The 14234-nt window shown below is 31.9% G+C and overlaps 3 protein-coding genes across 3 annotated transcripts; all 3 read right to left on the bottom strand.

Moving 5' to 3' along the window:
• Positions 1–288: 288 nt before the first annotated feature.
• On the bottom strand, positions 289–5339 carry ABCI15 (trigalactosyldiacylglycerol2). Its single transcript, XM_021436117.2, has 6 exons — positions 5195–5339; positions 4008–4655; positions 3600–3929; positions 2960–3075; positions 1011–1101; positions 289–896 (listed from the first exon to the last, which is right to left on the bottom strand). Exons 2-6 carry the CDS (start codon positions 4524–4526, stop codon positions 804–806), a joined length of 1149 nt encoding a protein of 382 aa, XP_021291792.1. The 5' UTR covers positions 4527–4655; positions 5195–5339; the 3' UTR covers positions 289–803.
• Positions 5340–6120: 781 nt separating this feature from the next.
• Positions 6121–8027, bottom strand: LOC110421658 (Ribosomal L38e protein family). The gene is made up of 3 exons (XM_021435301.2): positions 7888–8027; positions 6709–6892; positions 6121–6462 (listed from the first exon to the last, which is right to left on the bottom strand). The coding sequence occupies exons 1-3, from the start codon at positions 7888–7890 to the stop codon at positions 6440–6442; spliced, it is 210 nt and encodes a 69-aa protein (XP_021290976.1). The 5' UTR covers positions 7891–8027; the 3' UTR covers positions 6121–6439.
• Positions 8028–8858: 831 nt separating this feature from the next.
• LOC110422224 (GDSL esterase/lipase 7-like) lies at positions 8859–11235 on the bottom strand. The gene is given in 7 exon segments (XM_089784401.1): positions 8859–9076; positions 9473–9596; positions 9598–9720; positions 9948–10058; positions 10060–10185; positions 10454–10584; positions 10914–11235. Coding segments are annotated over 7 exon segments (1155 nt in total).
• Positions 11236–14234: the final 2999 nt, after the last annotated feature.

Below are 14234 nucleotides of genomic sequence, written 5' to 3'. Positions count from 1 at the left end.
TATAATTTACCAAATGTGTAGGACATATGGCTTATGTAGAGCACATAACTTATAGAACAAGTGAGCAAGATTCACAAACTTGCATGATTCTGTAATACATTCTCAAAAAGAATTTTCCCTTGCTGTAATCAAGATAAATTCGAGATTTTAAGATGCCAGTACTTCGGCATAAGCTTGTAGGAAACTCAAGCTGTGGAGCCGAAAAAACAACGGAAACAAAGCGGGTAATAATTTCAAATTCTTTGCTTTTTTATTGATTATGTGAAGATCCAGCAAATGCATAGCAAATTAATGGTAAACTTATTATACTTTATTTCCAACAAAAGAATAGCGGTTCAATGAACACAACAAGATAAATTGCAAATAGTTTTATTCTGTGTTTAAATAAATTAACAAGTCAACACTCCTAATAAGTATTCAATCAAAGGAAAAACAGAGGGATTCCACCTCTGCAAAAGTTCTACAATGTTGCAATGCACTTCCTTTACTCATGTAGCCGGATACCTCAAGAACGTTTTCTACTTAAAATCAGTATTTGGTATCAGCACCTGTTGCTAAAAGCCATTGCCACTACTAATTAAGGCAGCGCAAAAACAATTGACAAAATTTAATTGGCATTTCCACCAGATGAAGGTATGTAACAAATACCTCAAGCATCAAGATTTTCCAAGAAATTGCAATGGAACATAAGGAGTACACAACAGAAGTTCCACTTGAACTTCTCCCCCTATAATCATGGAAAAGACAAACCAGTTTGGAGTTTGGACTAGTCTAATGAGTTACCGTATGGTTTTTATTTGTCTTCACAACAACCTGCTGAGAGACTTGATAAGTGATTTCAGATTCTTTCTTGTAGACTCATCACCCGTGAATCCCAGTATATCAGAACTTATATTCTGCAATGGTGAATGAAGAGAGAGAGGCAGGACAGGTGTGAATTTATGATTTACTAAAACAATAGAATTGTATCTGTTAAAAGGAATGCTAGTAGCTGGTAAGTAAAATATTACCTCGATATTCTTCAAAGTAAAAATCAGAGTATAAATTGATTTTTGAATCAATTCGGTGTTCTCAGGGGTCATAATGGATGAATGCACCTTTCTGCACAGAAAAGGAATACATAGTTGTAAGGTTTTAAATTTGAGAGGGGGAAGAGTGCAGCCAAGACAAAATCAAGGGGCCATGTCTTATTTTCCAGATGAAGCAAGTGTTCTTTGCTTCCATCACACCATAATTAGAAACTTACATCTTATTTCAATCAAAATTCAAAGCACAGATACTTATGCTTCCAAAATACAAATTTATAGAACAATTCAAAATAAACATACCGTGTGAATATTAAGTTATCAAGCCACGGCATTTCAAGATGAGATTGGTAATTCAAAATTTGCTACTCCAAATTCAAGGTTTCACAAACAAGCAGTCAGGGTCTTGTATCACTTCATGGCACAACATCTACAACTGCACTTAACTGTAGGAGTAGAGGTAGATAGCTTGGTAGCTGGAGGTCAAACACCTAGTCCTTTGGTTTTATGGAACTACTGAGGCTAACAAACATAAGGTGGTGGCTTGAAATAATTAAGAATCAGGGTTGATGTGGTAGTAATATAATGCTAGTTGTTCATTGCAGAGGTACAATCATAAATGTAGTCCATACCATAACATGGAGGTGGAAAATGACAAAGTAAATATAAGAATTAACATCATTGTGTGATGTATTTCTAAATATTACCCATAAAATAAAAAGCATGAAGCACTAGTTAAAGTTTTATCTAAAAAATAAACTTTTATCAATTGACGCTATAGAAATAACAAAAATATTCGTCAATTCTATACTTTGAAGTTTCATAATATTTTCTTAATATAAGGTACAAATGGCAAAGATTCAAGTGCCAACTATGAAACTGCCTGAACAAAGCACACAACAGTGAAGAGCTGACGAAAAGTTGCATTTTGGCCCAACTCATCCAGCCAGAGACTTAGGCATCAGATTTCAGGTAGCATGTGGCAAAAGTCTTATGGCACGTAGAGATGTGCAAAAGTCGATTAAAATTGACCAAATTTAAGTTGGTTAATTCGGTTAAAATGGCTAACTTGGTTAAGGGAGTCAATTCAGTTAAGTCAATTTGATTTGGTTAAAAATTTAAGACAACTTGCTTTGCTTACATTTGCAATTATTTGTCCATTATATTTTAATATAACAGTGTGTATATTAATTACCCACACCAAGCTTGATCTTAAAAGAATTATATGGTCCTCTAATAACAAACATGTAATTCATCTGAAAAAAACTTGAATGGCCTTCCTTGACATATAGATACACCCTTGATATATAGAAGTCTAATTGACTTTGTCGCTATAAAAGAAATTTTGTTGTCCACTACTAGTACTACTACTACTATTGATAAGTGAGGAATGAAAAAGTAATAAAGAAATTAAAGACCAAGAATACCCTAAATTCAAACAATGTTAATCTTTTGTTTAATTTTTGAAAATTACAAATTTGATGAAAAGGGGTGTACATACTTTCATCAATCATTATAACAACTTGAAAAATTAAGAACTTCAAATGATAGTTTTGGTCTTTCATTTGGAAAAATAGGCTTGAAAAAATGAAAATAAGAAAAATGGGCTTGGAGCATTCAAGCTGAATGTTGGCCCCCCTTGACAATAACTTGAAAACTATTTAAAATAATTCATATATTATTTTAACCATTAGAATGTTGGCTCCCCTTGACAATAAATCCTGGCTCCATTTGTGTACATGGGCAAGCTGACACTATATCTCACAAGGAGGTTTGAAGCCTGGTGTAGTGCAAATACAGCATGAAACAAATTTCAAGAGCTTTTGGGTGGGATCCTTTTATCTTAAACAATCCTAAATTATAAGCATGTGAGAGTAACTCCTGATGACAAGAACATATAACAAATTATAACCGAGGAAGAATAGAGAAATCACCTCAAATCCTCAGAGGCTTGCGTTAGACTTCTGGTCAAATTCTCAATCTCCTTAAGTAGACCACTATCACGAAACTCAGATAACAAAGGTTGAACATCTTCGGCCATGGCTTCAATCTGAAACATCACTACATCAATTCAAAATTCTGAGCATGAGAATCCATTAAAACTTCAGTTTGAAATGTTTTCCACTCAGTTAGAGAGCAGGGAAACACAGAAATATACAAGGAAATCAAACAATGATTTCGACCAATTTCCAAGATCTAATTCAAGAAGGAAATTCCAAAACAACAGAATCATAAATTCCAAACAACGGTCTCCACGTGAAATCATAATATGATCTGAAAACTTATCCATTTTTTCTAGTTTTTTCTACAGGGGAGTGGCCTGGTCAAGCAAATAGTAAGAAAGTTCTTTGTTTACAATTAACTCCATCCTAATAGGTTTTAATGCTAACATAACAATGTTAAGCTAATATTTTGCCTTTTGTTTCTGATCCCTTCCCGACCAACACAACTCACCAAAAAATTATTAATGTAGCAGATACCATTCACTTCGTTTTTGGCTTAATAGTTCAGCAATACAGATTAGAAAAAGAAATCTCAACAATAACACATAAAATGTAATAGGGCATACCACACCTTTGTGAGCAGGGGCTTTGCATCCTGAATAACAGCAGCAACCCGTTCAGCAAGTGAATAGGTGTTGACAATACCAATTTCCTCCATTTGACGAGCAAGACGGGTGACTATCCCCACCAATGCATCCAAACTTACCCCTTGTTCTCCCTTTATCTTTTGCCTATCACATACAATTAGGCCTTCCTTAAGACAGTCTGGGTTGAGAGGTCCCACTGAAGGTGATGGGATTGGATCCCGTGGCATGATGTCAATCAAAGTTTCCATCAGAAGACCAGATTGGTTCACCTCAATCAGTGAATTTCGAGGTATAATAATCTTATCATCTTCGACCTATGAATTGGCAGCAATGTTGGTGCATATACAAATTAAAACAAAATATTACAGCAAAATCATTATATTGAAATATACCTCAACAACTGCTTCTATACTTTTCAAGGAGGGATTAACACGAACAACATTGCCTATAGTCACTCCTCTAATCCTTACAGGTGTTCCAGTGCAAATACCAGATGCCTGAGCAAATTCAAACACTGCCAGATACTTCCGGAACTTAGAACGTATCTGAAACCCCCTCAACCAAGCAAGACTAAGTGCAAGAAGCACTGTACCTGACACAAGAAACAACCCAACCCCACCTTCCCAAATGCTTCTACGACCAAAGCCAAAATCACTAAGAGGACGCAACGTTTGCCTCCAAATATTCCGAGGAACATCTAAAACAACTGCAAGTGGATTCTTTTGCTCTGAAGAAGCAGGTGGTGGGGTATGCTCAGTATTAGCAGACATAGCTCTAACTTTTGCCAACCTTGTTCTTGGTTTTGGTGGCAGATATGGCAAAGTTTTCAAAGAAGAATGTGGGATGGTGCTCAAAGTGGAAGATAGGAAAGAGGGGCATGTTGAAATCTTGACAAACGTATTTCCGACCATTTTTGCAAAATTTGAAGCTAAAGGCTATGAATACTACGCAGTCCAATATGCAATCAATACTTGAGCTAAATTCAGAAAGAAACAAAACAAATTCTCTCTAAATCTTCAGCGGGTAAGACTTCCATTTAACTGAAAAGACAACACAAATGAAATTCCATCAGATAAAAGAAAAATCCATTTCTTTGAATAAAACAAAGATGCACTTACATTAAATATTTAAAATACCATCAATTACGCTGGAAAAAAAAAAGAAAATCTGGCCAGTGACTATTAAAAGTTGCATTAAACTCCACTTCAATTAAAAAAAAATTAAGAAGGAAAAACGTAGCTTGGAGTTGAAAGAAACAACTCAAGTTTCTATTTTATTCAATTCAATGTGGTTTAACGGGAAAAAAAAGTAAAGAAATCCAAAAAAGTGAAAATATTAAAATCCTAAGTATTGAAAAGAAAATTCATCAATTTTCTTCGACAGTACAATTACGAGCCACTATACGTGTAGTTCATGTCAACTCAGTTCACTAATACTAACCTAACATTTCACAGAGAGAAGCAAAAGAAAAGTTAAATTTTAAACATTCAGTTGAAATTTCTTTCATATTCTTGAAAATTTTCTCTGTAACCAAACAGCTTAGGAAAAGATTAAGGCTTCTTGAGTAATGAGTGAGTACCTTCCGGAGCTGACTAGGGTTTTTCCCTTCACGAATCGGAGGCAGCAACCCCGACATTTTGTTGGAAATGAAAAAGCACAAAAGAAGTTTGAGAAATTTCAACGTTTTTAATTTTTTTCTAAATAATAAAAAAGGAAAAAAGGCAATGTCACTAATCAGTCCTCGTTTCTTTGGCTTTTATGAAATTTCGGGGGTAAATTCGTAATAAACAGTATTAATAAGCACAAGCAAAATGTTATATGCTGTACTACTATTCGACCGTTCTACATTTGGGTTAGAGATTTTCATGGGTCGGGTTTGAGCAGGAAATTTGGGGCCCGGCCAGCCATGATTATTATAAAAATTAATAAAAAATTAAAATTAAAATTTTATTTTTATTTAAATTTAAATTTAAAATTATTTAAAATGTTAAATATAAAAATATTTGTACTATGTTAATGATAAAAATAATTTAAATGAATGTTTTAAGTGTCTATTAAGGCCCACCCAGTTCGACTCATCAACACCTTTAATTAGAGTATGAATATGGAGTAGGCCATTTTTCAATTTTCAGCACTGGATTATATTCTTATTTAATTAACAATGAAAGATTTGAAAAGAAAATTACCTAAAATAGGAGGAAACATATTGAAGTTTACAAATACTTGTAATAAAAATTTTATGAAACTTTGATTTCCGACTTTTCTTATTATGACCATTTTTCAGACTAAACAAAGTTATAAAACAATAAAAAATAAGAAAAGAATGATTATTCCATTCCCCCAATTAAACCTATTGATTTGATAAATCAGCAAACAACCGTTTGAATACCAAATTTAATGATTTTCTTAGAATAACATATTGTCATTTATATAATATTATCTCATATTCCTATATCAGTTTTTGAATTAAAAAAATATGACTTGTTCATGCTTATTACTCTTCCATCCAAGCAATTCAAAGAGGGTCAGAAAATATATTTAGTAATCATACAGCTACAACCCCAGACTAAAGATGTCAAGAGGCTAATAATCAGAACTCATGTTCTCATAGAAACAGAAAATAAGAGAAACAAACGCACAAAATACATTCATTAACCGTCAAAAAGTGCAAATCATCCTAACATCCATAAAAACACCATATAAATATCCCTTACAGAAACTTTTGACTGTTGCAAAATGGCATGGAATTCAATAAACCAAAAATCAAAATCTAGCTTTCATGGCCTAGCAGTAATTGGGTGACAGACTTGGTGAAGCCATATTTTCACAGGTCTTGGACGCTCAAACCTGCAAACATGAAACGAATGAGGAATTTAGTCAATACCAAAAACCTTAGGATGTTACAAACATGATAAGACAGAAGAACAGTAGGGTCACTAGTAACGATGTTGGTGTAACAATAATGAGGGAATAGTTTGTTTTGGCCACATATCTAGCATCAAATTACTATACATTGTGTTTGTCCATTTCAAATAAGGATGCTGGTTTGATCAAAAAAATAAAAGTAGGCTCCTCCATCATGAATGATTTTACCTGGAGGAAGAGACTGCTTCAACTTGTCAGCCTTCTCAGCATCAGATACACAAAGTGTGTACAAGTACTTGGAGCAGCGGACCTTGAACTTGACAACATCTTTGCTCTTCTTGATTTTTACGGAGCGCGCATCTTTCCTTCTGGCAGTGAGAAGGAAGTCCTTGATCTCGTGAATTTGCTTAGGCTGTGCACCACAACATTAAAAACATTCATTTAACATAGAAACTTAGAAAATAGAGAAGAAATCGCAACCATACAAGCTGAAAAGGTGACACCGCCAAGCCAATATACAACTCAAAGAGCAAGTACAACACATATTGCAACTAAAGGATTCTGAAAACTGCACACATATTCTATAACAAAGAAAACAAATCATAAATTAACAAGGATGCAATAAAAATATATCCAAATATTTCAACTTCTCCTGGCTACAAACACACTTCATTAACCCCGAACAGCTATTCCATTAAAAGGTTTTCTCATTATTTTGAGTAACACGTTGACAATGAAATCCCAACATAAATTGACATAAGACAATTGATTATATTATATATCATCCCAAATTCCTAAGATGCACCAACTCATTGGAGCAAATGACAAGAAAGCATTCAATAGCAAAAGAGTGAGTCATGATAAAAGGCAAACAACTTATCAGATAATTAAAATTTTTGTAGCTATCAGAGCACATTCGGAATCTGAAAAATTTTAACACAAAAAAAAAATCTAATTAACATATTAAGTTCCCGCAACACACCCCATCTAAACATCTTTGCTATAATGTGATTAAAATGTTTTGTAGACGCACCAGAATTAAACAGACTACATGAACAATATTCAGATATATACGGAAAGAACTACTTATCACAATCTCTAGAACTCTTACAACAAAGCCCAAACCCTTATTTTTATTTTCTCCTTTTAAAGTACATAATCCAAACTCACTCACAGCTATCTTTACAATCACCATTTAGAGTTTAAACCCAACCTCACTAAGAAAGAAAAATGAGAAAACTGTTACAAGGAAGCCAAAAACAAAATAATAAAAGCAATTCCAGGTAAAAGAAACACATAAACAAAGATCTAAAGCATAAATAATCCTCACTAGGAGGCACAGAACATGAAAACGAAAACAACTTCAGAGATCTAAAGAGGTCACTGAAGAAACCAAATGCGTTTTACCATTTTTGTTTGACGTATTTTGGAGAGCTTCTTCACTCTGCAGAAACGGCACGCTCCAAACCCTGGTTTATAGGGTTATTGGATTATATAGAGGCAGATAACAAAACCCTAATGAATTTCCCCCACATTGCCCGTTTTATCCTCGATCAATTGCCTATATAACGTTAGTGTCCTATTCCCCCCCGGACCTGGATCTGAATGGATCCATTCATTACTATTTCGATCAGCGCGGTTCTAATATTGAGCCTATTGGGCCATATCGTAGTGATTATTTGAAGCAAAGACGATAATGGGTTCAATTCAAACAAGGGAAAATTGGGCCTAGGAACTAAGGCCTTGATACTGAGAATTAGGTTTGGGCTAAATTCATTTACAAAAATAATTGTCAATATCAATTATAATTGGGAATATAGGATCAGCACTTGCAATGCGTTTTGATGGAATCCTTGATTTCCTATTATACTGAGAGAAGGAATGAAAGAAAAAAAAAATATACCTATATCTACATATATTGTTTTTGACAAAAATATATTTATTTTTTTAAATTTACATGGTAGCTATATTTTATTCATGTGTGCAAGTTGAGATGGTCTCATCAAGTGTGATGTCGTTATATTTGGTTATCTTTTATATTTTTATTAATTAAAAGATATGCTGATGATTTTTTTCTGATATAATGGTTTGAATTAAGTTAATATACGAAATTAAAATTCGGATATCACAATAAACCTTCTTTAATACAAATATTACAGTAAGTATTTTTTTTAAATATAGGAACCAAATAGGATATTATCTTTGCGAACAAATAATACCACTACCAATCACTACCGTTAGTGCTCTAACGAAAAGGAAAAAGAATCCAATTCCCTTTTTTTTTTTTGGCTTACAAACAAGTAAAAACCATGCTTCTATGTGGTTTTGTATGATATCGCGAAACCAATGACATGCACAGTAACCAAGTGTTCACATAATTAAGCTTGCATCGACTGAGTCAAATTGATGGGGGAGCAAACAGAGGAATCCTTCAACAGACGCCTGGCCCATAGGAAATGCATGCTTTCACTGGGGTGGAATGGATCAAAGAATACACGACTCTTTCTATCTTCGCATGGTGCAACATTTTGAGCGCAAGGAAGAATCCTAGCCCCGTTCCTATCTAAGCAACAAGAAGTGTTTACATCCTTAACTCCTGCATACAAAATTATACAAATAGAGTTTGTCAGCTATATACCAAAAAAATAAAAATCAAAGACATAGTTTTCACTATTTGTGCTCAGTTTTCAGGGATGAGAGAGTTTGATCCAGCTTTATTTTCTTTCGCTCAAGTTCAATTTATAAAATAATCGAGTAGACTTAGCCCAATTCAATTAACTTAAAGAATTTAATTTTAAAATTTAAATAAAACTTAAATGTCACTTGAATCGGGTATTATTACAAAATTCGAACTTGACTCAAATTATTGTTTTAACTTGGTTCGACAACAAATGAATTGAGCTTAAGTATTGTTAAGAATCAATAAAGAATAGTTCTCAAAAGTAACTTAACTCATTTACATTTTTAATCATTCTAAATAATTTTTACTTACCATATGATGCATAGACATCTTGAAAAATCTTGTAAAGGTCTTCAAGAACGAACTTAGATCCTGAAAGAGTAGATTGCCACTTTGTTAACGAATTGGAAAGAAGCTTGTTGTATATATATATATATATGCTCATTCACTTCTTCGACACATGATGTTATGTGGTTTTTTATATTTATGTTAAATGGTTGGCACCCTAACGGAGATACGTTATTCACCAAAAATTTGCGAGCATCTAGCTTATATAATCTCTGCATTAAAAACAAATTCAAAAGTTTTACATGTGATTTAGCATTATGATTCACATTTTAATAATAAAAAATAGTAAAGTATCCGATAATTTGATTATCTAGAGATACTCTTAAAAAAAATTCATAAAATTGTTATGTTCATACTATTTGTGTGTAGTTGAATAATTAAAAATTAAATAAAAGAGCATTACTTTTTTAAGAATTTGATGAATACTTTAAATATTTACCTGCAATTGCTTAAAAAGCTCTTCAACAATCATTTCAGTATATTTATCTGGAGAGTCTTTCGGTGTTGTAGTTTCATAGGTAAGCCCTAAGTCATTGCTCGCAATATGGATTAAAAAAAACAGACTTGGAGAGGTATTCAGTGAAACTTTCTGTGTTGCTAAATGAACTCTTCAAATCCTTCAAGGTTGTGTTCTCAAACAAGTCTACTTGTTGGAAGAAGTTGAGCACATTCATGTGCTATATGGTGTAGGAAAATTTGCAAAATGCTATATAGTTGGTGAACTCATCAAGTGAATATAGGAAAATTTGATACTTATCATAACTATATGGTTAATTTTCACCAAGTAAAACATTTTAATTGAATTTGGGTACTTTTTTTATTACAAATTTTCTTAAACCTATTATAATTGATAGAATCATATTGTCAAGACTAAAATTAAATGCAATTTAAACAAGATGAATAAAACCATCTATAAAATTATATTAATGTATCAAGGTATTTTACCATAGAGCGTCCATTTTCAGAAAGAATCCCAGAAGAACCAGAGGCATAGTTCACACCAGTCCGAGTTATTTTCCTGTCTGCCTCAGACATACCCAAAATTGGTGGCGGGTATTGAAAACCATCCAATGTAGCTGCATTATTAAATATAGAAAACAATTTAGTTAATATTACATTTCACGTCCAAAGTTTTTGCTATAGTGGATATTTATATAATAAATAATGAAGGTTTATTAGAAAATGGATTCTTACCTAATAAATCATTGCTCAGATTAAAAGAAATGCAAGATATGAAGTCAGAAGGAATGAAGAATTCTCTATGCTAGGGTGCATGTTTAAAGAATAAAATTTTAGAAACTTATTCCCAAAACATCGAAATAATATGATATTATTTTAAACTAGGTACTAATATATATATATATATTGAAAATAATAGTAAATGGTGTTAAAGTTTTTGTCATACGAATGAAATCTACTACGGTTCTACCATTGGTGGCACGACCAGTAGGTTTTCCATCAAAATCAATTCCAAATGGTAGATAATTTGCTACAGCAGACTGGGGCAAAAAATTGTTGTTTCCATCGTCCACGCAGGAGTCTCCAAATATATAAAGAGCTGGCAAATCAATTTTGATATCCCCAAGGGACAGATATTGCAAAAGAGACCGTTGGTTAATGTTGAATGGTGGTACTTCAAGAACATCTCCAACACCATATGAGAATAGTTGTAATAAATGAAAGAAGATGAAAACACAAACATAGATAGGGCAACCAAGCTTAGCCATGATTATAGCTCAAAACTATGAAAAGAAACAAGTTTCCCACTTTGCTATATTGAAATGATAGGTTAACTTGGATTTTGTGTAGATTTATGTGATTTTTTGTGGATATTTAATGCTAAATTTTAGGATAGTTAAAAATCGTAAATATAACAAGTTTTGTTTTGAAACAAATTTGTAAATCAAAGTATTAATGATCAAAAGAGTTATTCAAAATATTTCTGAAGTTAAGTCCAGTCTTATGGCATAGAAAATGAGCTTGTGTCATATTAAAGAGTAAGAATTTGTGTGACTTTTACACTCCCACCAAAAAAAATAAATAAATCATATAGTTTATCAGGTTTAAGCAATAGAAAACAATTTGATGTATTGCACCTTTTTATAGGATACTAAAAAGGCAAAATGCTCTGTGTTCTACCTCATTATACAAAATTAAATGTACACTTTCTAAAATGATAAAAGTATAATGCAAGAGAATTTTTTTTTTGTATATTTTGCACTTTTACTTTTTAAAAATTACCCAAAGGGTAACTTTAAAGAAATCCATAGTAAGATGCTAAGAGGTAAGATGGTAGAAATAGTTGGCTTTTGTTTCTACAATATAACAATAAATTATTTTAGAGTTAAATTTATAAAAAATAAATGTTGTTAACTTATGTAAAACACATTTCTTGTATGATAAAGTAGTAATTCAAACTGGGCTAAGCTTGTGAGCTTGGGCAGGCCCCAGATCTATGGACAACTTTACATCAGTACTCAAATATATAAAAAAAAATGAATAAAACTAATGGTTATAAATAAACTTAAACTTTTAATAAATCAATGTAATATTAAATCACTTATGCCTAAGTCAAACTGAATATATTATGATATATTTTGAAATTGACAAGACACCATACATAGTTCCTCTACTTTTGATAGGGTAAATCTAAAGGTTTCTCTTCTTTTCTCTCTTTTTTTTTTTTGTTCAAATTTCTCATCTTTCCTTTGATATAGATGTCGGCCTGTTTAGGCATATTTGAAATAGGCTTATCTCCTTGGCATTGACTTGTTATCCCTCACAAAGTCTTCAATCATTTGCAAACTTTTGTGTGAAGAAGAAGGTAATATTTGCAAAAAAAAAAAAAAAAAGAATCCATAATTGGCGAAATGATGAGCAAAGTATCATAGAAATGATGAACAGCAAAGGTCTTATCTAAATCTAGAAAAGTTGTTTTCCACTACTTAATGTTGGACTAAAGTGAGAACACCAGAATGGTAACTAAAGGCAAATATGCTGTTCAAGTCACTAGACACAAAGGCAAACATGGGATTTGGTTGGTATTCTTATGTTTGCCACCAAGGTCTCTTCTTGGCCCCCTCCTTTTTCTTTATGTCAATTTTTTTCCCCTTTATGTGATATACTCATCATCTTTATACAAGCACTTCTTTGGTTTAACATTAATTTCCAATAGGTTAATATTGAGTTAATTTGTTGATTGCAAACCTTTGGCTATATATCTTCTAATAATTCAATGGTTTAAATTTATTAACATCAAGTTTAATAAATTATCATCAATTATCTAGACTTTCCAATACATCAATTATCATTGTTCGCATGTTTTCCCCTCCACCAGTTAAGTTTTTTTTGTTTCTAAAAAACAATTAATACATTTTAATTACAATGTAATTTTATAATCTATATTTTTTATACACGCTAAGATATGTATATTCATATAAATATATATGCATTTATATAACGTATATGTATTTAAAAAAATAAGATATATAGATAGATAGATACGGGGTTTGCTCTCTATTTGTCTTTGAAAAACCATCCAACCTATATCATAAGGGACAGGCGATGGCAAAAACATGTTGGGATGACGATTTTTCCTATTGTTAATACAAGGAAGAGAGGGAAGTGGAAATAATCTATATCTGAATATTTGGCTTCATTGCGTGTATATATTAAAGAGTTGGGTTTCAATTTCTTCCCTTAGAAAGAAAATACAGTTGAAAAACTTAGTCTAATGGCTTGATGTACCATGTACGTTACCAATTAAGAAATGGGATAGGTGGGAATAATTAATTGTTTATCAATTGAATTGAAAACTGATAACTAAGTGCAGGTTGATATTAGTGGGTAGCGGTGCAGGCTTAATTACACAAGCTGATTCTTTTTTTTTTCCTTCTGAAAGGCCACAAGCGGATTGGATTCGACTCAGAAGAATATACTCAAAATCAACTTGTTTATTCTCAACTTGACCTTTCCTTATCAATAATTTGAATAGTAAAATGACTCAACCTTGAGAGTGTTTTAATATTCGAGCTCAAACTTTGTCGACTTTTTTTGTCTTTTAAGCATATTTAGAGTGAAATTCAACTATAACATATAAACCAAAGTCTCAGATTGCCATTGAGTTTGAGCTTGAGGTTGGTTTTTTTTTTTTTTAAATAGTATTGTTATAAATCTATAGCTTGACTGCATTCTATTAGAGTACCCTAGTCATGTAAATATATATAAGAGGCTGGAAATCTATTTCCCCACCTAATTTGGTAAGTTATTTTCAATGAAATAATTAATGATATAAAACCTAAAATTTAGGAGTAATTAATTAATTGCATCATAAGTCATGATTATCTCATAATGTTTCATTTTCATTCTTGACTTAATAAGTAATTTTTTTCGTTCAACACTTTTTAATTTATTTTAAATCCATCTGTTCATTAACATGTCATTCAAAAAATGAATAAAATTTTTCATGTTGTGCTCGGAGGGTATAAATTTTGTCTGTATTCTAATGATGATTATGCTTATGATCATCTAAAACCGATATATTATATTTATGATTATTTGAAATAGATATAAATATATACATAAATATATTATGCTTATTGTCACTCAAAACCTATATCCGTAACAAAAATTCATTTCAAATTGTTATTATGTTATAATACATAAACATATTATGTTTATGTATTGTGATAACATTTTATTATTCCTTTTAACACTTTTATCACAA

Source organism: Theobroma umbraticum, unplaced genomic scaffold (genome assembly GCF_002168275.2).
Source record: "Theobroma umbraticum cultivar Fairchild unplaced genomic scaffold, ASM216827v3 scaffold_130.0, whole genome shotgun sequence".
NCBI classification, from domain to species: domain Eukaryota; kingdom Viridiplantae; phylum Streptophyta; class Magnoliopsida; order Malvales; family Malvaceae; genus Theobroma; species Theobroma umbraticum.
This window is presented reverse-complemented; position numbering and strand designations above follow the sequence as displayed.

Excerpts from the sequence above, each read along its gene's own strand:
- ABCI15 (XM_021436117.2), bottom strand. The coding sequence starts at position 4,526 with ATGGTCGGAAATACGTTTGTCAAGATTTCAACATGCCCCTCTTTCCTA. Across the intron at positions 3,076-3,599 it reads CAAAGCCCCTGCTCACAAAG|ATTGAAGCCATGGCCGAAGA; the intron begins GTGTGGTATGCC and ends GTGATGTTTCAG. Across the intron at positions 897-1,010 it reads TTACTTTGAAGAATATCGAG|AATATAAGTTCTGATATACT; the intron begins GTAATATTTTAC and ends TCACCATTGCAG.
- LOC110421658 (XM_021435301.2), bottom strand. Across the intron at positions 6,463-6,708 it reads GAAGCAGTCTCTTCCTCCAG|GTTTGAGCGTCCAAGACCTG; the intron begins GTAAAATCATTC and ends TCATGTTTGCAG.